This window comes from Zea mays, chromosome 5 (genome assembly GCF_902167145.1).
Source record: "Zea mays cultivar B73 chromosome 5, Zm-B73-REFERENCE-NAM-5.0, whole genome shotgun sequence".
Lineage (NCBI taxonomy): Eukaryota > Viridiplantae > Streptophyta > Magnoliopsida > Poales > Poaceae > Zea > Zea mays.
The window spans coordinates 4,588,888-4,614,849 of record NC_050100.1 but is presented as its reverse complement, the minus strand read 5'-3'; the positions used below and the strand labels follow the sequence as shown (position 1 = coordinate 4,614,849).

Sequence of the window (25,962 nt, the reverse complement as noted above, 5' to 3'; positions counted from 1 at the left end):
GTAGAAAACATCCCACTTTTCCTCAAATGATATAAGTTTATCATCCATTTGTCCTCAAGATTATACTCAATCAACAATTCATGCCACTTCTGGATGAAAAGAGCTTCTGATCTATCTTTGTAGACATATCTCTTAAAATATGGTAAAAACTTATAAGAATGTTTGTGAATTATATGTCCCAGATGTTTAGCAACATTGACATAGGTGTGCCACAAACAAAAATGACGGCCGGTATTTCAGAAAACATAAGCAATTGCTTCCCCCATGGTTGCGTCTTGATCAATGCAAATTGTGTTTGAATGCTTGTCTGACGCTGCTGCTAGAAAGATTTTAAAGAGCCAAATAAATGATTCAATAGTCTCATTAAGGGTTTGTTCGTTTTGACATCAATCCATGTGGATTGGGTGGGATTGAGTCGGTTTAAATCCATAACAAATCAAAATACATTTTAATCCCACTCAATCCACGTAGAATGGAAATAACCGAACAAGTCCTAAATATCGGTGTAGCCCCAAAGGTTATTGTCTCATTGTGATTGTTGGTTAGAAGGAGTGTGTCGAGTACCCAGGAACCGGGAGCCCAAGGAAAGCCTAGAAGGCCTCCCGAAGGCGGCCCATTAGCCCACCAACCCGCTCGCCGGGCAACTCGGCGAGACGGAGCCACCGACCAACCCCTCTACCGAGCGATCCGGCAAGGCGGGACTGCCGACTATAGGTGTACATTGGGTCGTGCCTGGCTGGCCCGTGGCCCGAAAGGAACGTGCTCGTGCTTCACGTACATGCCCATCGGGCCTTGCCGGGCCGGCCCACAGGATTAATGCTCGGTCCATAGCACGACACGATAAACTTTAGACGGGCCGTGTCGGCCCATTTAGCAAGGCAGCCCAGTAACCCATTAGGTCTGCTGGGCTGTTAAAGCACACATGCAAAACTGTAGAACAAAATAAGTATAGATCTTCAAATATAGATAAAACAACTATAAAATTGCTGTAAACGTTGAGAACTACATTCTACAAAACTTCAACCCATCATTACATAACAAGACAACAACCATAAAATTGTTATAAAACTTCAAACATCTCATTAAATTATTACAAAACTTTTATAGAACTGCTTATATACGTCCACAAATTAAATGGGTCGTGCCCTAAATGGGTCGTGCCTTTCATGGGTCGTGCCGCCCAATGGACCTTAGCGAACCGATAGTTACATGGGTCGTGCCGTCCATTGGGCTCGATGCTCGGCCCATAGCCCGACACGTATATCATGTTGTGTCTGGTCTGGCCCGCTGAGAGCACCTAGAGGGGGGGGGGTGAATAGGTGATCCTGTAAAATTCAAACACTAATAGCCACAAAACTTAGTTATGAGTGTTAGTACGACTAAATAACTTGAAGCGAGTTCTTGTAAGCACAAACAATCACAGAGAGATCAACACAAGACACGCGATTTTTATCCCGTGGTTCGGCCAATTAACACTTACCTACTTCCACGTTGTGGCGTCTCAATGGACGAGGGTTGCACTCAACCCCTTTCAAGTGATCCGATGATCAACTTGAATATCACGGTTTTTCCTTTAGATAATTATTCCCGTTTGCGAGGAATCTCCACAAGATTGGAGTCTCTCGTCCTTACAACAAAGATCACAATAAAAGCACGGAGTAAGGTTGGGATGAGCAACACACACAAGACACAAATCGCAGCACACCCACGCACACAAGAGAAGACTTGAGCTCAAATGACAACACAGGGAGTCATTGACTCGAATAGAGCTCAAATCTCTAACACAATGAAACGACTGCGCGGGAACAAAGTCTGGATGCCTTAGGATGTTTAGTGAATGCTTGGGTGTCTTCTCCATGCGCCTAGGGGTCCATTTTATAGCCTCAAGGCAGCTAGGAGCCGTTGAAGATAATCTTGGAAGGCTAATCTTGCCTTCTGTCGTGTGGTGCAGTCCGGCGCACCACCGGACAGTCACTGTAGCTGTCCGGTGCGCGATCTCCTTCCTTTTTTGGCGCATCCGACCGTTGGTCCTCGGGGGCAGTTGGCGCACCGGACACTGTTCGCTGCACATCGGACAGTCTGGTGCCCTCTGCCGACCGTTGGTGCGGGCCACGCGTCGCCCGCGGATTGCACGGCCGACCGTTGCGCTGGCGACCGTTGGCTCACCGGATAGTCCGGTGCACCACCGGACAGTCCGGTGAATTATAGCCGTACACCGCTGATTTTTTCCCGAGAGCGGCCTTTTCACCGGAGACCAGCCTGGCACACCGGACAGTCCGGTGTGCCAGACTGAGCTGAAATTTGGCTGCGCCGAGCCAAGTCTTTTTGTTTTCTTTTCTTGCTGCTTCTAGCACTTAACCTCATTAGTATTCAAAAACAAATGTACTAAGTCTAGAATCATACCTTGTCTTTGATTTGCACCTTTTGCTTGTTTAACACATAAGGAGTTCAAAACATTTGTGTTGGACACTTAATCACCACCAAACACTATAGAAGTTGACCAAAGGCACATTTCCCTTTCACCCGCCAAACTTCGTGTCGTGCCGTGCTCGGATTGGGCCAAAAATGTTGTGCCTCGTGCTGGCCCTTTTAGCCTGGCCCAGAAGTACACCTGTACTGCCGACCAACCCGCCTACCGAGTGATCCGGCGAGGCGGAACTACCGACCAACCGCCTGTCGAGCGATTTGGCAAGGCGGGACAGCCGACCAACCCGTCTGTCGAGCGATCCGGCGAAGCGGGACTGCCGACCAACTCGCCCGCCGAGCAACCCAGCAAGACGACAACCGACTCTTTGGCGAGCACATCTACAAGGAGGAAGAGCCGACACAATACTATCAAGCCACGTCAGCACGATAAAATGAACCATCACCAAACCACGTCTGTACCAGGGGAACAGTGCCGAAGGGCCTCTGTCAAACACGACCCCCAATACGTTCTCAGATGTGCCCCCGCTGACCGGTGGGACCAGTCAACCCCGGTCGAAGGGACCTCAGCATTAGAGCCTCTACAGTGACCTGAATACCTGAAAGAACGGGACAGTACACCATACCGTGTGTATGCCAATGTGTAGGTCTAGATCCGTTCATAGGCGTTTCCCAACTAATTCTCACGCAATTAGTTGGATAAGAACACGCGAGATAAGGACTCACGCTGGAGTTAACCTAATCGCGGACCATCCAGTACCTGCGGACTGTCCGGGCCACATGGTCGGACCGTTTGGCCGTCTCCAGGTGTCACATATGATGCTCAACAAGAAGCGAACAATAGTTATTTTATTTAATTGTGCTAAGTAGGAGCCGAATTTGTGAGTTCTGACTTTGATATCATATTAAGTTACATGGTTAATGCTTAGTATGATAGAGGAAGATGGACAATTCGTTTATAGTATTATAAGAGAGACAACGGCCGGTGTAGTCAGAATTCTTCTCTAGGGAGTCTACCCATGATGCGTGCAGACGTGTAGTCTGTAGTCGGGTCGGAACTTTCGTCTTGGAAGTCTTCTCGCGCGTGCGGCCAGGATCCTTCTCTTGGGAGCATCTCTGTGGACTGTGGCTGGTCTGTGGGTGAGGTCGAATGTGAGCATCTCTGTCCGTGCCCATGAAACTTGGTTGACCGACCCTGTCTTTCTGTCTTCTTTGCGATGAGAACACATTAGGCCAGCTGCTAACCAGACTTGGTTTTCTGAGGACCTGATCCTTAACTCTATCTTTGAACTGGGAGTCCCGATCATGGGTGTAAGAATGACGCCATCAACTTTTCTTTTGGTCATTTGTTTTAGGGTAAGTATCCGTGGTACACTTGGTATAATACTGGCTGTCATTGTCACAACTTGTTCTCTCCTTGCACTACGCACCAACTTATCCTGCTTTTTCCCTACTTGACATGTATTGGTTTGTCATTCAGTTGATCAAACCGAGCCTGATTGGGATTGCATTCTCCGGTGATACTTACATGCGTTCATGTCCCCATCACAGCCATCTGTACATAGTTTTATGGTCTCTGTCACCCATCTTCAGCCAAGACGAGAGAGGTAGGGGGGAAGTTTCTTGCCCTCCGCGTTGATCAAGCAAAGAGTAGAAGGAAACGCTCTTTGCAGCTGGAATCCATGAGAGCACCTTTTCATATTCCCCCCCTGACCAATCCTCATCAGTTGCATTACTCCACTACTGTACATCATTTGGTGTACTGAACTAGATTCTCTTCAATTTATTATTCTCTGTTTCCTTAGCTTCAATTCTTAAGCAGGTCATATATTGTTGTCATACATAAATTTTCAACAATGGTTGGTGCATCAACAACTCTTATGAACACTCAAAGGTTGCACGATTGCCCCCAACATTTATATCGTTTTTTAACCTGTAAAAGGCAAAGTGGTCCTAATTCTGTCTAGGCATGGCCCCTCGTTTAAACTACAGCTATAACTCGTTTATTTATACTCTGATGAATGTTATAAGAATTGAAGTATATATTTGCAGGTCGTACTGCTAATAAGAGAACATTAAGATGGCTCTGACTTTTAAGTACTACGACATATAAAAACAGTACAAGAAACACTAATGAAATACATTGATACGTCTCTTTCACCAAACTTTCAGTTGAGTCGTGCAGCAGCAAATTTTCCTTCCTTTTCAGAATAGCGAAGCATTTTCGTAATGTAAATCTATGAATCCATTATTACTCTCTTCTGCTGATGAATAAAAATTACAGTATATACCATGTGTATGCGTTTACCCTCCAAGTTTTCACACCACGAGGCAGGAGCAGGAAACATTTACAAGTTACCACTGATCAGTAATTCAGTATACAGGCGGCGGAGGAGCATGCACCGCTGGAGGTGGTGGCGCGATGCACCCGTGGGCGTCGCAGTGGACTTGCGGTTGGTGTAGGAATGAGACGCACTCCTCGCCTGGCCGCTGGTCGGGGCGGCCAGCGATGCAGTTCTGCCGGTCGTCGACGCGCGGCACCTCGAGGCACCGGCGTGGCTCGCCGCAGAAGAAGTTGTACGAGTAGGTGAAGTTCTTGAGGTGCGGCAGCTCGCAGATGCTCTCGGGGATCTCGCCGGTGAGCCGGTTGTGCGCGACGTCCAGCTGCTCCAGCGCCCGCATGCCGCCGATCGTGTCCGGCAGCGCGCCGGCGATGCTGTTGAAGCTGAGGTCGAGCACGGTGAGCTTGTCCAGCTTGCCGATCTCCGGCGGGATGCAGGAGGAGATGCCGCTGTTGAGGAGGATGAGCTCGTTGAGCGTGCCGGCCATGTCGCCGATGCTGCTCGGCAGGCAGCCGCTCACCCGCGGAAGGTTCGCCAGCACGATCACCGACGCCGTCGAGTTGGTGAAGCTGGCCGGCAGCGTGAACTCGAAGTGGTTGTTGTTGATGAAAAGCGCGTCGATCTTCTTGTCGAAGATGGCCGCCGGCACCTCGCCGCAGAAGTTGTTAAACCTTGAAGCACACGTGCATCACGTAATCAAGTAAGTTGCAGTACTACTTGTTTCGCTGGTTGAAGTAATTAAATCTGATGCGGTCTGCAGACGCGCGCTCACCTGATGTCGACGTACTGGACACTGGGGAGGCAGAGGAGCTGCGACGGGAAGGGCCCGGACAGCCTGTTGTTGCTGACATCGATCTCGTGGAGGAGGTGCAGGGACCGGAGCGACTCGGGGAGGGAGCCGCAGAAGCGGTTGGAGTTGAGGTGGAAGACGGCGAGGTCGGACAGCAGGCCCAGCTCCTCGGGGAGCGTCCCGGCGAGGTCGCCGTGGTTGAGGTCCACGGAGGCCACGGTGCGCTGGCAGGGGTCGTCGGGCGCCGGCGCGCAGTACACGCCGAAGTAGTTGCACACGTCGGGCCCGCACCAGTTCTCCGTCAGCTTCTTGGGGTCGTCCGTGATGGCGCGCCTCAGCGCCTGCAGCGCCACGTACGCCTTCTCCAGCCGGGAGCTGTTCACGGCCACCGCCGGCGGGGGCATGCTCGGCGCCGGCTGCGCCGCCGAGGCGACCGCGAGCACAAAGAACGTCGCCGACACCGCCAAGCTCATCCTCGTCATGGCTGCATGCAACGGTAAGGGCACTGGAATGTTTGGTTTCTTGCTTGCCGCTGTGCGCTGTGTCTACTAGCGATTCGTGTCCGGTGTGTGCCGTTGCCGTGTGTTCGATTTGGTATATATGTACAGCCTCTATCTTTGTTTATTGTGCTTGGATCATTGTTGACCACTTCGATTTTGTTCATGTTTGGGGGGCCATGATACAAGTTGGGCAGCCGTGACTACAATTTTCCTACCTGCCTGCCTGACCTGGCTGCCAGTGAATTCGTGATCCTTTCGCTTTCTTGAGCCGTGGAGCTTGTTTGTGTAGCTGCTGCTAATCCCCACCCACTCATAAGATGCTGTTACTGCTAGTACCTTTTTTATTTCCGCACTGATCTTGATTGGCTACGTTCTTCTTTCTCTGATTTTCAAACCATACACACTAAAAGTTGGATTGTGTAGTGCTCAAATCAAATGATTGCGTGAGAAAGCCAAGTATCGGTAGGCGCTTTGGATGTAGCTAGTTTTATTCCCCGTGTTTGTTGGCCGTTTGTGCTATTCCTTTAGCTTTGTTTACGTAGCCTTCTTTATATTAATTAGCCTGCACGACAACAGGAACAACTAAAATCATGTCGCCTGCACTGCACGATTTTTTGAGAATTTGGCTGGCTGCTTCAAGGATGCTTCCTGTTTGGAATAATAGTCGAGGAGGGGCAGCTTTCTTCTTCCTTCTCTTTTTCCTTTCTGTGTTCATCAATACTCAGCGTCTGAGTCTTGTTGGTCATCGATTTCAGCTGCTACTTATGTGAGGATTTAGGCGATCAGGCAGCCGCATCGCTCTACAGCAGACAATTAATTAAGCCTATTGTTTGATGCCTAAGCCGTCATGCTCTACTACATGAACCAGTACGTAGTTGAAAAATCTCAAGAAAGAGAGGAATACGGACAGAGGAATCCTATCATGTCTGTTGGCGCAGAAGGATTCTCTAAAACAATCGTATTCAATTCATCTCATTTGTTATATTTCCTAATTTCCCAGAACTGCAGCACGATATTAACATCACACCCCGGCACAAGAACCCCGTCTGCATCAGATCCTGACGTGACCTGCGACTTGCTGCTGTTCATTGCAGCGCGACACAATCTGGTGGCACGTCAGGTTCGCCCATTGGCCGTTGGTGAGACATTTTGCTCTCGTTTTCGCGCATCATTCGTTCGTTCATCCATCCATGCATGTGTGTGTCTGTGTCTCGCTCTGAAACCTGGTTTTAGTGCATCTTTGTCATGGTACAGCAGTAGGGATTTAATTAATAAGGCTATCCGCACTCATGGAACCCTAAATTTCTACTCTAAAAGAATATTTCATCCTGGTCAGCGAGATTCTCTACTCTATCCTATAATACTCCGCGTTCATATTTAACCCTAAATATCTATCCTATACCAACTACCACATATTCTATCATTTTTTTCCACACTTTTTTATTCCCACCCACATGCATGCGGCTCCGTGGCGCGCAGGCCGTTGTGCATGTGGAGGAGAGAGAAGCAATAGGGAGAGACGTTTTACTGCAAACGGCGACTGCATGCTTGAGGTGAGAGAGAGCCTCCCCTATCGCAGGGAGAGGGATGCAGTCCCTCGCTGCAGGGCATTTTACTGTAAACGGCGACTGCATCCGCGCTTCCAGTTCGTGAGTGCAGATAGCCTAAGCATCATCCGTTACAACATCGGTTTCGAACAAGATGGTGGCACTGACAGGAGCTACACGGATCATTTGCGCTTGCTAGATGCTGCCGCTGCTTTCGATGGTGAAGGACACCGGCGGTTGCCCTAACGGCGGGCTATTTGCTTCGGATTAAAGATAGTTGTTTAGACTACTGCAACTCTATATAGTGCACTCTATATAGTGCACATGAAGAGTGTCTGGCACGATCGCTTCAACTAATCGGTTTGCCTTTTTTATGGTGACGTCTTATCCTCTGGCCCCCTCCCTGTGTGCCTGTGTGGGCCGCGTGTGTTGATCAAGTTATAAATACTTCCGAATTGTGAGAGAGATGTTTAATGTAGAGGCTCTTATGACGTTTAAAGAGGTTATTTACAAAAAAATCGTGGAGTCCTCTCCGAGAAGAGATGTCTCTGGCTCGTAACCCAATAACAACAGACGTCTTACTTCACACTGTACGAATTTGTCGTCTGTTCTATCGATCCGATGTTGTATAAACGTATTTACTTGTGTATTTATTAATAGACTAAATTTATAGACACTATATTGTATAATAGAGTCTCTTAGTTGTGTCTTGTGTTTAGAGAACCATTTTGGTGTCTCTCCATTGTACATGTCCCTTGTACGCTCATTATGTATGTTGGAGATGCTCCAATTTCAACGCAAATGTTGGGGTGGGTGATGGGTCATACATTCACATCATACATACATGTAATGATTAATTATCTGGTTGGCTTCTGTTGACTTCTTTTTTGTAGTAGCGACTTTCGGTAGGCGATTACCTGTCTGAACTTCGATGCGAAGGTCCAAACATACAAGACCTATGATCAGGAGATATAAGAACCAAAAACACACTGTCCAACCACAAATAGGGCAGTTTCAATGTACTATGTTTCAAGAGAGTTTATTTTTATTTATTGCTACACCACATCAGTATTTTTTGGTGACCGGATAGGTTAACTAAAAAGGAAAAAAGAGGATTAGAGTTTTATGGCGATGACGATGATGTCCTGTTTCTTGAACTTGTGGTTTCCTAGTTTAATGCGTGATGGCTTTCACTGTATTTGCTTGGTTGTCTACGAACAATACGTTGCATTTAAGAGAGTTTTAGAAAAAAAAAATATTTTGAGATCATTCAGCTCGTTTTCAGCCTAAGGATTTATTTGGTAGAAGTACTCGTTTTTTGGCTTAAAAAATTGGTATTTCCTCCATCCCAAAATAATATTTGTCTTAAAGTGTTAATGGATTTATACAAAATTTAATGTATATGTGAAAGGGAATTAGGCTTACACCTAGTTCCTATATAATTTTGGTGGTTGAATTGCCCAACACAAATCTTTGGACTAACTAGTTTGCCCAAGTGTATAGATTATACAGGTGTAAAAGGTTCACACTCAGCCAATAAAAAGACCAAGTTTTGGATTCAACAAAAGAGCAAAGGGGCAACCGAAGGCACCCCTGGTCTGGCGCACCGGACTGTCCGGTGTGCCACCGGACATGTCCGGTGCACCAGGGGGACTCAGACTCAAACTCGCCACGTTCGAGAATTTCCAGAGGCGAGTCGGCTATAATTCACCGGACTGTCCGGTTTACACCGGACAGTGTCCGGTGCGCCAAGGGAGGTCGGCCTCAGGAACTCGCCAGCTTCGGGAAACTCCAACGGCTAGTCCGCTATAATTCACCGGACTGTCCGGTGTGCACCGGACTGTCCGGTGCGACTCCGGAGCAACGGCTATCTCCGCGCCAACGGCTCTCTGCCGCGCATTTAATGCGCGCTCTGCGCGCGCAGATGTCAGGCGCGCCCATTCCGGCACACCGGACAGTAAACAGTACGTGTCCGGTGTGCACCGGACACCCAGGCGGGCCCACAAGACAGAAGCTCCAACGGTCAGAATCCAACGGCAGTGATGACGTGGCAGGGGCACCGGACTGTCCGGTGCGCCATCGAACAGACAGCCTCCCAACGGCCACATTTGGTGGTTGGGGCTATAAATACCCCAACCACCCCACCATTCATTGCATCCAAGTTTTCCCACTTCTCAACCACTTACAAGAGCTAGGCATTCAATTCTAGACACATATAAAGAGATCAAATCCTCTCCAATTCCACACAAGGCTTTAGTGATTAGCGAGAGAGATTTGCCGTGTTCTTTTGAGCTCTTGCGCTTGGATTGCTTCTTTTCTTTCTCACTTGTTCTTGTGATCAAAACTCCATTGTAATCAAGGCAAGAGGCACCAATTGTGTGGTGGCCCTTGCGGGGAAGTTTTGTTCCCGGCTTTGATTTGAGAAGAGAAGCTCACTCGGTCCGAGGGACCGTTTGAGAGAGGGAAGGGTTGAAAGAGACCCGGCCTTTGTGGCCTCCTCAACGGGGAGTAGGTTTGAAAGAACCGAACCTCGGTAAAACAAATCCGCGTGTCTCACTTCATTATTCGCTTGCGATTTGTTTTCACGCCCTCTCTCGGACTCGATTATATTTCTAACGCTAACCCGACTTGTAGTTGTGTTTATATTTATAAATTTCAGTTTCGCCCTATTCACCCCCCTCTAGGCGACTTTCAATATGTATTATATATGCGTCTAGATTTATTGTTATTTACTTAAATATGAACATAAAAGTAAAGGAATAAAACAAACTATATATTAATATAGTGGGAGTACAACATATTCAGAACAAGTCTGGACATTTCAGTTTTTCTTTTGTTTACATTTATGTTCTATTCAAACTTTTATCAACTTATTTTCTATTTAACATATCTATTTATTATTTATACTTCATATCATTTATCATTTATTCATTTTTATTATTCTTTATTTTACATTAATTAGTTCTGCTATTTTCAATTTCCATGTTTTGATCTTTTTTTTAGTCCGTACTTGCTATTTGCTTAGTTTTTATACTATATATGTATCAGATGTTATATACTATATTTTTGTTTATAATATTATTCCTATGCGAGCGGAACACTTTTTTCTTAGACCTAAATGATATGCGCCTTTTAATACTGTAAATATTTCATAATTAGAACAAATCATCTACATGGTGTAGTGGTGGGGCCGGGAATGATGTTCTTAATTCACAAGTTTTTTTTTTTGTGGTCGAACTAATTCCTAGTTCCTGCAAGATTATGTTTCTCAAAGATTTTAATACTATGTGCTACAGTCAACTATGAGAGGTTTTCACACGTGAAAACTTTTTGTACGAAACATCCAATAAAAATATGCGCAAACAATATTAATAAAAGCTTATCTATAGCCAAATATCCATATGTTCCAAATTAAAATTCGTTTTAAATAAATAATAAATTCATATAAAATTTAATATATGTTTTATATTTATTACCATCTATTTAAATATAAATGTAAAAACCAAAAGCTAGAAAGGATATAGTTTTGGAGTACAATTTAAAACGGTTAAAAACTTAAAATAGCCGGCCTAAACGCAAAACAGCCCACATTGCATTTCGCCAAAATAGTTAACGCTGGTGGCTCAAGGCGAGCGGCCCACGATGCCCTCTGCGAAAAGCGAATTTAAGGCTGATTTAGTGATTAAGGAATCCACAAGAGAAATCCTCTTCCAATTTAATTTTAAATAGCAAAAAGATTTCTTACCATCAATCACCAAATCAGCCTTAGCGTAGCAAATACGCCCCTCTTCCAGCCTTCCCCTCCCTGTACCTACTACCCGCCCCGCCCTTCCAGTTCCAGAAGTTTCTGGAAGCCAACCCAAGCCATGGACGCCGCCAGCATAGCCGCCGCCGCCGCCGCCGTGGCCACCCCGCCCCCTGGCCCGGCCGTGACCGTGCAGGTACCGCGCGGGCAGGTGGATCTGATTGACTTCATCGACTGGACTGGCGTCGAGTGCCTAAACCAGGACTCCTCCCACAGCATCGTCAACGCGCTCAAGCAGGTTAGGCGCCGCGTTTCTCCTCCATTCAAACCCCAGCTCGACTAGCCCTTCACTGTGATTCCAACGGATGATGGATTCTGCTCTTCGGCGATTTTTTGTGTGGGCGGTTCGTTTGGTTTTCCTTTTCTTTCCCGAGAAGTTCTTCTCCTAACTCCTAAGGTTTCATCGGTGGTGACTTCCTGATCGGTCGTGGCTCTAGAGCGAACTATAATGGCGATTTCTTTGTGGTGCTTGTTTGGTGGCTGCAGAGTTTGAGGGACGACGAGGGGCTGTACCTCGCCAGTGATTCGGACGAGCAGCTGCTGATCTACATCCCCTTCATGCAAGTGGTCAAACTGCATTCCGTGCTATTCAAAGGCCCCGAGGAAGAGGGTAAGATTTGCAACTCACTGTCGGGGGTCTGTGCGATACTGCGATGAGCCTAGACTTGCGCCCAATTGTCAGTTTACATGTTGAAAATAACTAGGAGTGCTACCTTCCTATAAGTTAGACAAGGGTGGACCCAAAACAAAATGAGAGTGAGTGTGCATACTTGCAAGGATGGGCACCAAAATGCTAGAGCAGGGGCATCTAAGGCTATCTCCAGCAGATCCCCTATTGCATCCCCAGTATCAATTACATTTGCGCGTCCTCTATTTCCCACGCTCTATTGGAGACAGTCTAAGGGCCCCTTTGGCAGGGCTCTAGCTTCTCCAAAAATGGCTTTGGCTCTGACTCACGAGGTGAAGCCACTTCTTTAGATGAGCCAAAGCCATTCTGAAAAATCATTTGGCAAAACGGCTTATAAGTTGTTTTTCAGAAAGACCCTTGTATAGTTTACTTTTTATAGATCTCTCCTGTACGTGGCTAGGGATTGAGGGCAGGACCAAAAAAAATAATTTGGATTGGTGAGAGGGCTATTGTGCAAAAATGACGTGAGCTGAAGCCGGGTGAGCCACTTTTTTTGGCTTATGCCCTCTAGTTCATTTTAGAAAAGCACTTCACTGGTGAAGCCATTTGAAAAAGAGGTGTTTGGCACAACTTTTGCATGAGCCAGAGCCGAAGCTGAAAATTAAGCCCTACCAAAGGGGCCCTAAGTGACACTGGGCAGGGGACTTCATGGGGAAAATTAAGTCTCTACTATTTGCAATTGCAAAAGATAAATGAGTAGAGGCCTAGGCCCTCACTCGGACCTACATAGGTCCGCCCCTGAAGCTAGATGCAATAGTGATAGGTAGATCATCTGATTGATGTTAGGTCTGCCGGGATCCTTGTGAGATCATGTAACTTCAGTTGTGATTTCATGGATTAACATCTGGTCCTGATTGGCGTCCCCTCGTATAATGCGTTGTTACTTGTTAGTTGTGGCGCTGGTGCTGCTAAAAAAATATCTTATCTTCATATGTGCAACTAAGGTGCTTGTTTGTTTAGATTTCTGATAGCATTAGTGTTGCAGTGTTAAGTCGCCATTTTATTGGAAACAATTCCTTACTTCACACTGCATGAAAATACAGATTGCCCCTGTCGTTATTTGACACCTGCTCTTAATTCCATTCCCAATAATATGACACTGCCGTTAGCTTTTCCATCGAAAGGCTGTTAAGTGATGTGTGAAAATACAGATTGCCCCTGTCGTCTGCATATAGCAATCAACATATTAATGTTCTGGGATATACAATATAAATACATGGACACACAATGTTTAGATGAATTTCAACAGGTTTACAGAAATGGGAGGGCTGTTGGATGAAAAGTGTGAAATTTAAATAACTTCTAGTTGAGTTCGAATAAGAGGATATGGCTTGAGATGAATAGTGTTCAAACATTCCAACCCTGAGACCCACTCTGCTTTGAGATATCCCACCACACAACAGCCACACTCCAGGAGGAAAAATAATAAATTTGCTTTCTGCAATCATCATGCAACAGCATGCGTCAAGCACAGGTAACGTCAGAAAGACATCTCAGCTTTGGTTTGATAGTCTGCAAGTGATGGATGACAATGTTGTCATTAGGTGATGCAAATTGCTGCCGAGTTAGGAGTCCAAATTTCTTTGTCAGGATCATAGTTCTAACTGGCATCATGTAGGCTTTGCATCAGTCATTTGCATGATTTGAGGAAAACGAGGGGATATGTAAGCAACCGAAGACGACATGTGTGACAAGAAGTAAAACAGACGTGCCATTTTGCTGACCTTAAGGTTGAAGCAGTTGACAGTTTCATCTCCAACAGAAGTGAGGTGCAAGACCATAGGCCGGCAGTCTTCCAGAATGGCGACAGCGTGCACATGCTGCCTGGGCCACTGCTTCCCCTGTTCCCTATGACATGCACTCGTGTGTGCCCTCACACCATGTCCATTGCTTCCATATCCTTGTTGCTGCATCTAAGTAGCCCCTGCACTGCAAGGGGGCAAAGACACTGTCTGGACTCTGGACCCTGGCGTGGCCATGGCCACCTGCAGCTCCACCTGCTGCTGCTCTAGCTGCTTCATGGCGTTAGCTGCTACCTAGAGAATTGCAGACCATAAATGCAATCCCATCTTTTCACATGGCACTCATCAGACTCCGGATGGAATAGTTAACATTAGTGTAATTGAAAATAGAAGGTAGATCCAGCATGAAATAAAGACTGTAATTTTCATGGCCATAAAAGGAAGCACTCATATACTAGCTTTAAATAGGGAATTCTCTCATTTTATTGCCGTCTTGCACTTTGACCTCACTGAAAACATAATGTGTTACCAACTTAATGCCAAGTCCTTATTTTTTTTGCCTGACAGTTTTGAGTTTCCTCAAATTATAAGTTGTTTCTTTGAAATTTCCACAAACACTGATGTTCTAGCGATTTCTTTGTTGAGAACTGCATGATATGCTCTGCCACTGCAACTTTATAGCTCCGATTCTTTTTCAAACAATAATAATGTGCCTTTTATCATCGCAGGCCCTAAAACAGTAAAACTCTTTTCCAACAAAGAGCATATGGGTTTCAGGTATGCTACCAGCTGCCTGGAGTTATTTAGAATTTGGACTTTTCAAAACACATTGTCTTTTATATTCAGCCTGACCACATATTTATGTAATAAATGGCAGCAATGTCAATGACTATCCACCAATGGACACCCTTGAGCTATCCTCCGATCATTTGATAGAGGTATGACTTATCATCCTACTCTTAAATATGGTTGATGGTCATCCAGTTTTTTGACATCCCAGCCATTGTTGTTTTGCTCACCCTGATGGTCTTGGCCTTTCTTTCCTGCAGAATAAACCTTTGCCGCTAAAGTATGTCAAGTTCCAAAATGTTCGCAGGTATATACATTTCACGATATATATATATGCTTTTGTTTCTTGTCACTGTTTTTATTTAACGGCCTTCTGTTATTATTTCAGCCTGACTGTATTTATTGAGGACAATCAATCTGGAAGTGATGTCTCGAAAATTCAAAAGGTTGCTCTTTATGGCACAACGTAAGGTTTTCGCTTCCACATGTTTACGATGATTGCCATTGTTTCCATTTGGTTGGTTCTATTTCCTTTTCCACAAGTGCTAGATTATAAAGTTTTGTTGGTGTGAAGATAAGAAAAAATGATAATGTTACTGAAGGAGATCCAAGCTGGACCAGTACTAACTATTTGGGGGAGAGGAGAAATTGCAATTCTGGAACATGAACAAGAATTGGAAACATGTATTCTTTGATCTAATAAAATTAATTATGTTTGCGAGGATATCCATAGAAATTGAAGCTTAGTGATCAATAGGATATCTGCGTGATATGCAAGTGCAACAGTTGGATATTGATAACAGCTATATATTTTGCCATTTCTCTGTTCATTTGTACAAGCAGGGTACGTTTACAACCTGTATAGAAAAAGTAGCTGGAATTCTTCTTGGTCTAATAACTGGCTATTTTATTTTAGCCAAAATTGAAAGGTGAAGGAAATCATTTTACCAAATCAGATAGGAATGTGCTTAAGGGAGGGGGTGCATTGACAAGCATGGAGAACATGAAGCTCTTCCTAATTTCTTCACATATGCATATATGATGGAGGTGGTCCATTTTCCTGAATCTAAATTGCTTGGTTTATTTTCAGTGTGGACACGACAAATATGAAGGATCTGAGAAAGACAGAAGAGCACTGAGACCATTTAAAGGCTGAGCTTAATCCAGTGGGTGTATGACATACTAGAAACAGTTAGATGTTGAATTGAGCAATTTCTAGTTGACCCTGGCAAACTTTTTCCCCAATTTTTATACACGAGGAGTTAAAAGACGGTCTGGTGATGCCGAAGCTATTACCTCTTGGCATCTTGTAATCCTGCAATTTATGTCTTGGGGATCCGAATTCATTTCATGAATTTACCAAAATTAGTCCATGCGTCGATGGTCTCGCAAACTTTGCCAGCAGAGCTTAGTTCGTTCATGGCGCTGTGATATGCGTAAGATTTAATCAAGTCGTGGCTGTACTTGCCGTATGGCTGCTGGCCTGGCCAATCTGTGTCTTGCTGTTTTGTAGTATAATATAAGAAACCAAACGTTTATCTTTCTAGCTACACGTTGGCTTTGAATGTCTAGATGCGTCATTGTACACGTGGCATGGGTACTCAGATTTTCCAAAACAGTAAATTTTAGAGAAATTTTTAGTAAGCTATCAAACTGTACTCACCAATTTCCAAACCAGAGAATCTAAGTTAATGAACACATTTAAATGCCTCCAATTATAAAATAAAATAGGACAAATCAGATTAAACGCAGTGCTTTACTGGGATCGTGCGTAGAAGTACAGGTACATTTCGTCTGGTCGAAAGCTGGTAAACAGTCGTGGACTCTTGCAGTTCCATACACAAAACTGATCTTCTCGGCTAAGCGACACATGACATTTAAACTAAGGTCGCACTGACAGAATCTAATTATAAATTGGAGCCTAACTATAAATTGGAGTATCCATGATCATTAGTCTGTGAGATATGTACGTGTGAATAAGATCGAAGTAAAAACTTATGAAGTGTTTGGTTTAATGAATCACTTTATCCAAAATGAAGGGGTGCATCATGGGTCCATTCATCAAATTTAGTGGGATGACTCTATTCCACATATTAATACTAAACAACTAACTATGAGAATGAGGTGGTGATGGATTAACTCACTTCATTCCACAAACCAAACAAAAAAGTGAGTGAGAAGATGATGGACTATATCATTCCTCAAACCAAACACTCCATTAATGAGCTCAGCTATCGGCTGCCCTCAGCAGCTGCAGCAGAGACAGGAACAAGTTGATGACGTCGAGGTAGAGTGAAACAGCTGCCCATATGTATTGATCATATGTGTGGCGCTTGATGATATTGTCTGTGTCATAGATGATATAGCCACAGAAGATAAGAGATGCCAATCCACCATATATCATCACAGAGATCTTGCCCAGTGGGAAAAAGATCTGCGCAGAATCTCCATTAGTATGGTGCATAATTAATTCAGCATAAGCAAATAAGTATTCGATGATGCATTCAAAATCCACCACAGTAAAAATATATCTTAATAAATAATAAAGATATATAAGTACTTAAAGGGAATCCAGGTAGAGCCATCCAACCTGGATTAGTGAAAACACCATGAGCACCATGATAGCAGCAATTAGGAAGGGGCCGAGAAAGTTGAAGTCATGGCCCCTCTTCGCAGCCCAGAAAGTGTAAGCAGTTAAGCTGTTCACCACCACCGCTGTAAGAATGGCAGCCTCCAAAATGATTTTTCCTGCTCACATTGATAACAGACAATCAACTCCTTCATAGAGAACAAAATACTAGTTGACACCAACTATACATGCTCAAAACGGTGACATTAGTAAAGCACATTGCAATCACACATGGCAGAATTCCAGTCAGTACATGAAGTTAATTGCCACAAATGGAGCTGATCCCATTGCATACTTCTGCAATATGTCATAGAAGCATTCAAGGTTTAGGACCTTATGCAAATGTACTAAGTGTCCCATGGAATTCATCTAAAGCTAGTTTCTAAACAGATGTTGTTGGGTCTGCCAAAAAGTTCGTAACAATGTCAACATGGAGTTTCAATGCCACGCCCACAAAAGAGCTAGAGGCAGAAACAAGCGCAGGATATGTAACTCTAATACAAAAAAGATCAAACAAGCCCCAACTTCTAAGTTCTACCGGATGATGTGAGCTCAAAAAAATACAAAACAGTAAAAGGGAGAAACCCAATGATGGTTTTGCTCGTTGGTTTTCTTGTCAAGAAAAGCAAAAAGAATAAATGTTTCACTAACGGAGTACCGGACAACCTTTCAACAAGGCCTCAACAAGATGAATTAACGGTCATAAAACCCACAGATGGAGCAATGTACCAAATGCATTTGTGTTGGATGGGCAGATTACAGAGATGCTTACACCTAAAGTCAAGAGATTAATCCACAAACACATGTAGATATCATAACAATAATGGGCAAGACCAACTAGTAACATGTTTGTTCAAAATTTGTGCAGGTTAATCTAAAGCATATCCGACTAAAGACATTAGAACATGCAATCTAAATACAGATTTATAGACGGGGAGACTTCAGATGAATTACACTTATGCAGGGTTTTTTGGCACATCACATTCTTTAGGCTGAAATCGGTGTCGACACTGTTGAAGAACTCCAGCAGCTCAACTATATGTTTGTGGAGATGGAAATAATAGAACAGACCTTAATGTTAAGGCGATTGGTTTACTGTCGATTGGTTGCCAAAATTTACCAAATTTTAGTGCAACAAATGTGGTTAAAGGGGTATTTAAAGAAGTGGAATCCTAATGCAAACAGAAACGCCCATTCGTTAGAATCACCAACCAACTCAAAAACCATTTTAAGATGCTCAATCAGACAAACAGTATAAAATCACTCACGCTACCACACCTAACGATGACTTAGAGCGAGCAAATTACCGCTAGTGAAAGCGCATGTCATGCCGACGGCGAAGCTGATGGCGACGGTGAAGAGGCCGAGCAGCAGCAGATTGATCGGATGCTTCTGGTGGTAGTAGTGCAGAGGGCACAGCACTGCGCGCAAAAGGTTGCACACCAATTTCAGCTCACGGGGAGAAAAAAAATCCCGCAAAAGACGGGAGACCCGGGCTTACCGATGAAGGGCAGGACGATGAGGAAGATGTAGAGCGCGATCCCGGCGTTGGAGGAGACGAAAAAATTGGAGACGGCGGGCACCTTGACGACGAAGGCCGAGACGGCTGCCGTCATGGCGAGCTGGACCGTGAGGATGACGTAGATCTTGCGGACGAACGCCCACCGCAGTTCGGGACTCTCCGTCATCCCCGGGTACAGCAGCGAGGACCCGCCGGCCTCGAGGTCCGGGTCCGCCTTCCTGTACCCGAACATGGCGTCTAGTTTCTCTCTCGCTCGGCTCGCTAGGGTTTGGGAGGCCGACCGGCCGGCGGAGACGACGACGCGGGCGGGCGACAACTGGCCCTGGGCCGCAAAAGAGAGGACGAAGACTGAAAAGCAAACGAACAGTTGGTTCGCGCACTGGGAATGCTCGGATTGGATGGGCAAGGGACCAAACGACCTTCGCGATGCGCGTGCCTTCGAAGCGAAGGCATAGTTCTATATGGGCCGAGTGGAGTGCGTGAATCGGGCCCATCACTGCTCCTTCCCGGATCCATGGTCCTCATTGATTTTGTCTCACAAAAAGCGGGTGCGGCGAGCCCGCCTCGGTCTCAAGATCTGCCTTACATTTTTTTTTGATAAACATTTATGAAAATAGAAAAATATTGGAGTTGTTGTTTTTATTAGTTGAATTGTATTTTCAAAAAATAAGGCACTCATTTAAGACACTGTTAAAGATGCTATTCGCACATTCTTTCGTGGTGGTACCGTTGATTTGTATTGTGGCTATCTCTAGCCTCCTCAATCTATAATTTATAATTCTGCCTCTTCTTTGATCTGTTTCTGGATCTATGAACCAGTGCCGTTTTCATTTATTAATTAAGATACTCTACAATGGTATCACTGGCAATGCCGATTTTTTTATATTTTAGCCCTTCCTCGGAAAAAAATTCATGTTTAGACCTTAGAAAATTTTAATGTCATTTTTGGACCCTTTGCTTGGCGCCATAACCAATGGCGCCGAGGTGCGTGCTACGCTGGCCCAACCTGAACGACGTGGCGCCAACCTTGAGGTAGAGTGCAAGACTTTTAACCTTGAGGTTGTGGGTTCAAGCTCCATGGCGGACGTATTTTTTTATTACTAATTTGTTTTTTTTGTTGTCCATATTTTTCGTTTATGTCGCTGATTTGTCCGTCCAGATTTATTTTTCATCTAGTTTTTTTTGTTTTTGTGACCGATTTATTTATTCATCTAGATATTTTTTGTTTTTGTTTTTGTAACACAGCTCGGCGCCAAGATCTATGGCGCCGAGCTTGGTGCCACGTCGGTGCCACGACGTCCGTTTTTGCCAGCGTAACACGCACCTCGGCGCCATAGCCTATGGCGCCGAGCTGTGTTACCTCGGCGTCATTGGCTATTGCGCCGAGCAAAGGGTCCAAAAATGACATTAAAATTTTTTAAGGTCTAAAACGTGAATTTTTTTCCGAGGAATGGCTAAAATATAAAAAATTCAGCTGGCAATGATAGGCAGCTAATAGTAATAGCTGGTGTCCATGGCCTCGTTACAGGATCCCGACGGCAGCGTTCCATTCCACTGGGGCGTTGATACCGACGGCCCTCTCGCGGTATCTGACGACGCCGAGCTCGTGAACCATGTCTATGGAAGATCCTCTGCCCTGTTCCCCGAAGGTAAAGCACCCAAAGGAAAACAAACGAGCAGAAGCGGTTCTCTGTCGCTCTGCACTCGGTTCTCGCCCGCTGACGCCTGGGCGCACGATGCCTGCGCCGCATCAGGCAGGCTTCTCCACGACGTCCGGAGGGCCGACGAGCTACGAGCACCCATGAACGAGGGTTGACAGCTCGGCACGGGCGAGGCGTCCGGCGCGACGTACACGGCCACCTGTGGGCTTCTCCCACTGTTCACCGTCTCTGCCCGGGATCGGGACGATGGCAGGCGTCAACTGCGTCTCTTGCTCCCGGCCGTCATCTCCTGCTTGAGTTCAAGTTTCGACGGTCTATCTGGTCGTATGAAGTTGAGTTTACTTCCAACTGTTAACTTTATACGGGTCTAGCTAGCTGATCCAAGTCTATGTATGTGGCAACTTGTCATGCAAGTGTGACAAGCTTCCTATCTTTTTTTAGCCTCAATAGTATATGTAGTCAAATAGTAGATGCGATGTGGTCAATCTCTATATAATTTTCGTACAGGGCTAATCTCGTTTATCGTGGATACTGGATAGCATTTATTATTAATATTAAACAAGTGTGTGCGAGAGGGTCAAATCTAATGAGATACTCCGTCCTAGGTACCTAATTATGATCTGATAAATCTGATGTTAATGCGAGAAAAATATGATGTCAAGGTGCAATAACATGCGCGTTTGCGAGTTCCTTCGTGACCAATACCGTGTAATATACCAAAGGGACAAGCACAATACTACGGCCCCCCTGAGCTACAGCGTGTAAAATCTGAACGGAGGTCGTCAGAGGCGGCAGCTAGCAGCCAGGACACAGGCCATAGCGGCGGCGAGCTGCGGCGCGCGGCGCTCTATGCATCAGCAATCGCTGACACAAGGCCATAGCTAGCGATCGAGGCAGGCGTTAATGCGGCCACAGCTGTACGGAGTATGCCGGTGGTATTTAACTCTATCGGCTGTTTTCATATTAAAGCCACAGCTATTTGGAAGATAGACTACACGGAGCGGAGGATAGCCCAATACCAACCACGCCGATGGTAAGAGACAGGACAGCAAGATGCGTCAGGCCCATGCACACACACCTTTGGCAAATCAAAGGTAGGCTGGAGTCGTGGAGGTGTGTGTCACGCGACGAGAGGGAAGGCAGGCAGGATTGGGCGTGGAAAAGAAAAGAAATGGGATCGACCGGGGCTGCCGTGGAAAAAAAGGCTGAACAAAAAGCGGGCGGAAGGAGGTTGGATCTCGCATCTACGTAGCTTTTAGCTGGTTTGTATTTTCCAACAATCTGAATTAACATTTTAGCTCACCTGAGCCGGATCAAACCTACATGAATATGCACCCTTTGTTTAATTTATTTAATTAAGTTTTACAAGCTATGGATTTTAGTTAAGTTTTACTGCACTAAATTATAGAACGGAACCCCAAGCCGAAAATTTACAATAAAATCTAGACGGTAGCAAATAGGTCTAATATTCGTATAAATAGAATCAGGTGACTTAGAATATAATGTTAAGTTAGGCACCACGACAGAGGGCATGCTTTTTAAAAAAACAAAAAAAAAACTTCAACTAGTCTCGTAAATAAATTTTCTAAGGCTAAGCCAGTACTGAATAGCAGGAGGGTATTGAGGGAATGAATTAGGTAGCAAACATGCCGTGCTTCTGACTTTTAGATATCATCGTTTGTATATAAGTTTTTTTTATAAAATACAAAATAGGTATGTCATTATTAAAGTATTTCTAGATAAAATTGAGTTATGACAAAATAAATAATATTTATACTAAAAATCGAATAAGATAAAACGTTAAGGATCTGTTAACGGTAGATTTTAATTGTGAGTTGTGACAAAGTTGATGTGAGCTAATAATTATGAAAAAAAACTAAAATTTATATTTGGTTTATACAACTGAGAACTATATATATTATAAGAATATGACATATAGTAATATGCATGGATGATAAAAGTCTAGAAAATCTAGATTAGAAGGTAATTCTAAATTAAACTAGAGATATAGAAACTTTATAGAGTTGAAAGTTATTCTGAATTGAACAATAGAAATCTATAGATTTACAAGAATCTATTCTTATTGTATCTGTTTAGTTGAGATTCTAAATGTTGACAACAAATCTAAGTTCAGGAAGACGAACAAAAACATCCTGAGTAAGATGTCTGAAATAAAAACGTCATATACTTATTTTGATATAGAGAGTCCGTGTAGTCCTACTCTACTCAGATGGCTTGCGGATAAACATGAGCACAGAACCTCCAGTGAAGCCAAGCCACGACACTAACGCAAAGCAGGAGCACTTCTGCATCCGTGAAAAGTGTGAAATGTAGCGGCTGCAAACACCAGAGCAGCGTCTCTGTCTCCTGCCCACAAATTGAAGGGCCTGACTACGACTTAATCAGTGCATGCATTCGGACGTTTGGGTCACATCAGCAGCGACCATTGTATATTCGCCTACCTCGACAGTTCTTCCGCCTACCATGCTACTACACCCAAATTTCAGGCTTCATGGCGGCACCTTTTTTTATTTTTTTGCTAACATGAATATCTACTTTGTTCACAACATATCTGGACTCTATTATGCAAGTACAACATGCTCTAGCTCAGCCACTTAATTAGTTCACCTCGCCTGAGAAATAATCAGTAATGTGTTAAGATTGCTGCGAAACATTATTCGACCATGAAAGGACAAACTTTAGAGACGGCTTTGAAGAAGAAATTAGCTAGGATATCCACCATGCGATCATGGCAACCACATATATATGTGAACAACATCAAGGCCGCGTTCTCATGATAATATCTACATCATAAAGTTGATCAAATCAAATAAACAAACGGTAGATATGAGAGTATTTCTTTCTGTTGGTGGTCGGTGCGAGTATTCCTGCCGAGGACTCCAAACATGAGTAGCAGATATGGCTAGATATGCAAAGGGGCATAATGTGGGTTCTTCGCACTCGCAGCAAAGAAAAAAAAAAAGAAAACTAGTTTCCACGGCAGTTTCTTTTTCTAAACACACTATTAGGTTAAAAAGGATTTTTCATACCACACACACACACCATAGTAGATCAGTTTTCTGCTCCGAGGACCACAAGCAAATGATTGGCCTTATCCGTGATCTATAATGAATGAAGCATCACATCGAGGACCACGAGCGCGGATAGCTATGGATCACAAAGTTGAACCAAGAACAAGCAATAAGCAGCAGAAACTTGCATTCGCCAGGGTTGTCCTTGCTACGAGGAATCAAAGCCAGCAAGAAAATAGAATGGCCACTTACAGATTTGATTAAAAGCGAAATACATGCACATACATACATCAATCTTGATCATTTAAGCTACGAAACTATCATTCAGAGAGCAAACAGCATGCAGCAGCAACCAATTAACTAGCATAATAAACCGAACGAGCTGTGAATCTATCAATCAGAATCAAGAACAAACAGGTGCACCCAGATCAGAATGTCACTACCACTCTACTCCCAAGAGATGTAGAGAAATAAACTTTAGAAGGTAGGATGCAGCAACTGTTGGTACATATATACTACCTGCTTTACCAGACGAACACGGCCACCACCACCGTGCTATGCCCAAGGACGGGAAGAAGTGAGGCTGCCACAGCATGATCTAGCAAGGCATGACCACCTCGAGCTATTGTTCTCCTCGCGTGATCACTCCGAGCTAGATCATGCTGGCAGCTTCACTCGTTCCCTTGGGCAGGCAGTTCCAGGCTAGCTAGAACATGTTGCATAAAATACCATGACTAGGTGTAGATGGGTGATTATTCAATCTCAGATCCAAAGAACAGAAGGTTGTACAACCTATAAGAAACGGAAGAAATCAAAGCAAGTGATGGCCAGTGGAATAGAAGAAGCTACCAAACTGAGATCTGCAAACTCGAGGGAGACGCAAGGAAATGGCATCATGAGAACCAAATGTCTGTGGAAGGAAACAGATATAGAAACATAGAACATGGCGATTTACTAGACCTAGCTAGGAAGAGAGTGGAGTGGATGGGTGAGGAGGAGAGATGGAGATTGTGTACAACGAGAAGCAAGACAAAGCGCATGATTTATAGAGCGGGTTGTACCGTTGTGGTGGGGGAGATGTAACAATATTGCAACTTTTATGCAGCTCTCAGAATAGTGTCGGAGTAAAAAGGCAGCGAGAAAGAGATTAGAGAGAGACAGAGGTGTTCAGATGAAGCCAAGGGTGCCCGCTACGAGCTAGGTGTAGGCACTAGGGTTCTAGAGACCTAGGGGACCTAGACAGCCACCGCTGCAGAGCTGGAGGTGTGAGTAGGGGTGTCAGGGCAGGAGGCAGCGCAGTGCAGGCAGCAGGAGGCTCGAAAAAGAGATGGAAAAAAATGGTGGTTTGATGGACGGATGGATCGGGGGATGGGGAATCAAGACAAACCCGCCTGTACCCCATGCGGCCTCGGCCGTTTCAATGGGTTGCTTTTTAGTGATGCAGCTTTTCTAACAGCAACAGTGCTTAAGAATGTGTTACATGTATTTGTGTCACCAAGATTCAATCCAACTGCGAATTTCTATATCTCTGGTAGCCCGTTTGAACGCAGGTATTCAGCCTTAGAATTCACAGTTGATATTGGACAGCTCGAATGCCGGTTTTGGATGTACAGAATTCAAAACTAGAAATAGAGTCTAATACCAGCTCAGCATTTTGTGGGGAATCAGACCGACACTCGCTGCTCCTCTTCACAAATTCAATTCCATGTTTTGTACATCCAAACATAAATTGAGTTTGGATGCCTCTTGTGATTCCAAAAGCCAATTTTATGGTCATCTAAACAACGGTTTTCAATTGTAGTCTATTTTAATATCAAGCCTGATTTAGTATTCAATGTAATATTGAAACATTCGATGTGATATGTATTAAACTTTAGTAATTTACTAAGCCTTGAAATGGAATTATATCATAGGCATTACTGATTGTTCAGAAATGGTGTTGATATGCAACAAAGACTACTTCAAATCACAGAACAAACATCATATCAAGCATTAGCAAGCACCTCTCGTGCACGGTTATTTGGTACCAACAGTGATATATTTTAGTCCAAAATACTATATCAATGCTCCTTTTCAGTGTAGCTAACACCATATCATAACAGATGATCATACATACTAATTATAGTCGACGATTGATGTAGAATGGAATTTGGAAGGAATATCCAGTACTGGCAATGATGTCATCAAACTAGACCGCACAGCAACATCCAACAGCCATACATCACCAGCTGCAGCAAGATTCTGGGCTTGCTTGAGAATAACTTCTTTGCGCTTTGCAGTCACATGCACGTCTGTTCGAGACTGCAAGCGTCCAGCTTGAACCTATACACTGCTAACTCTACCACGTTACAAATGGATGAGACTACGATCGAGAGCACTCTTTTTTTTTTGTATGGATCTATATCTGCGACTTCAAGCGTCACAAATACGAATGCGTGGTTGAGACGTGTCCATAGTATTCAAATATGAGCCTAATATTTAAATATGATAC

General features: G+C 44.5%; 3 protein-coding genes, 2 long non-coding RNA genes and 1 other non-coding gene across 6 annotated transcripts; 2 read left to right on the top strand and 4 right to left on the bottom strand.

The window, feature by feature from the left end:
- Positions 1-4,630: 4,630 nt before the first annotated feature.
- On the bottom strand, positions 4,631-6,197 carry LOC100191200 (uncharacterized). Its single transcript, NM_001136635.1, has 2 exons — positions 5,539-6,197; positions 4,631-5,437 (listed from the first exon to the last, which is right to left on the bottom strand). The coding sequence occupies exons 1-2, from the start codon at positions 6,036-6,038 to the stop codon at positions 4,798-4,800; spliced, it is 1,140 nt and encodes a 379-aa protein (NP_001130107.1). The 5' UTR covers positions 6,039-6,197; the 3' UTR covers positions 4,631-4,797.
- LOC103625814 (uncharacterized) lies at positions 5,964-8,487 on the top strand. The gene is made up of 3 exons (XR_002262136.1): positions 5,964-6,052; positions 6,812-6,923; positions 7,057-8,487. It is a non-coding gene; the product is annotated as an uncharacterized lncRNA (long non-coding RNA).
- A 2,869-nt stretch (positions 8,488-11,356) lies between these two features.
- Positions 11,357-16,099, top strand: LOC100280535 (uncharacterized). Its single transcript, NM_001153454.1, has 7 exons — positions 11,357-11,646; positions 11,895-12,018; positions 14,567-14,615; positions 14,716-14,776; positions 14,888-14,934; positions 15,016-15,093; positions 15,718-16,099. The coding sequence occupies exons 1-7, from the start codon at positions 11,470-11,472 to the stop codon at positions 15,764-15,766; spliced, it is 585 nt and encodes a 194-aa protein (NP_001146926.1). The 5' UTR covers positions 11,357-11,469; the 3' UTR covers positions 15,767-16,099.
- A 280-nt stretch (positions 16,100-16,379) lies between these two features.
- On the bottom strand, positions 16,380-19,206 carry LOC100282793 (transmembrane BAX inhibitor motif-containing protein 4). Its single transcript, NM_001155699.2, has 4 exons — positions 18,758-19,206; positions 18,564-18,677; positions 17,218-17,375; positions 16,380-17,061 (listed from the first exon to the last, which is right to left on the bottom strand). Exons 1-4 carry the CDS (start codon positions 19,008-19,010, stop codon positions 16,855-16,857), a joined length of 732 nt encoding a protein of 243 aa, NP_001149171.1. The 5' UTR covers positions 19,011-19,206; the 3' UTR covers positions 16,380-16,854.
- Positions 19,207-23,889: 4,683 nt separating this feature from the next.
- LOC115029018 (MIR167cHG) lies at positions 23,890-24,163 on the bottom strand. Its single transcript, NR_163704.1, has one exon. It is a non-coding gene; the product is annotated as an MIR167cHG (long non-coding RNA).
- Positions 24,030-24,161, bottom strand: MIR167c (microRNA MIR167c). Its single transcript, NR_121038.1, has one exon. It is a non-coding gene; the product is annotated as a microRNA MIR167c (primary transcript).
- Positions 24,164-25,962: the final 1,799 nt, after the last annotated feature.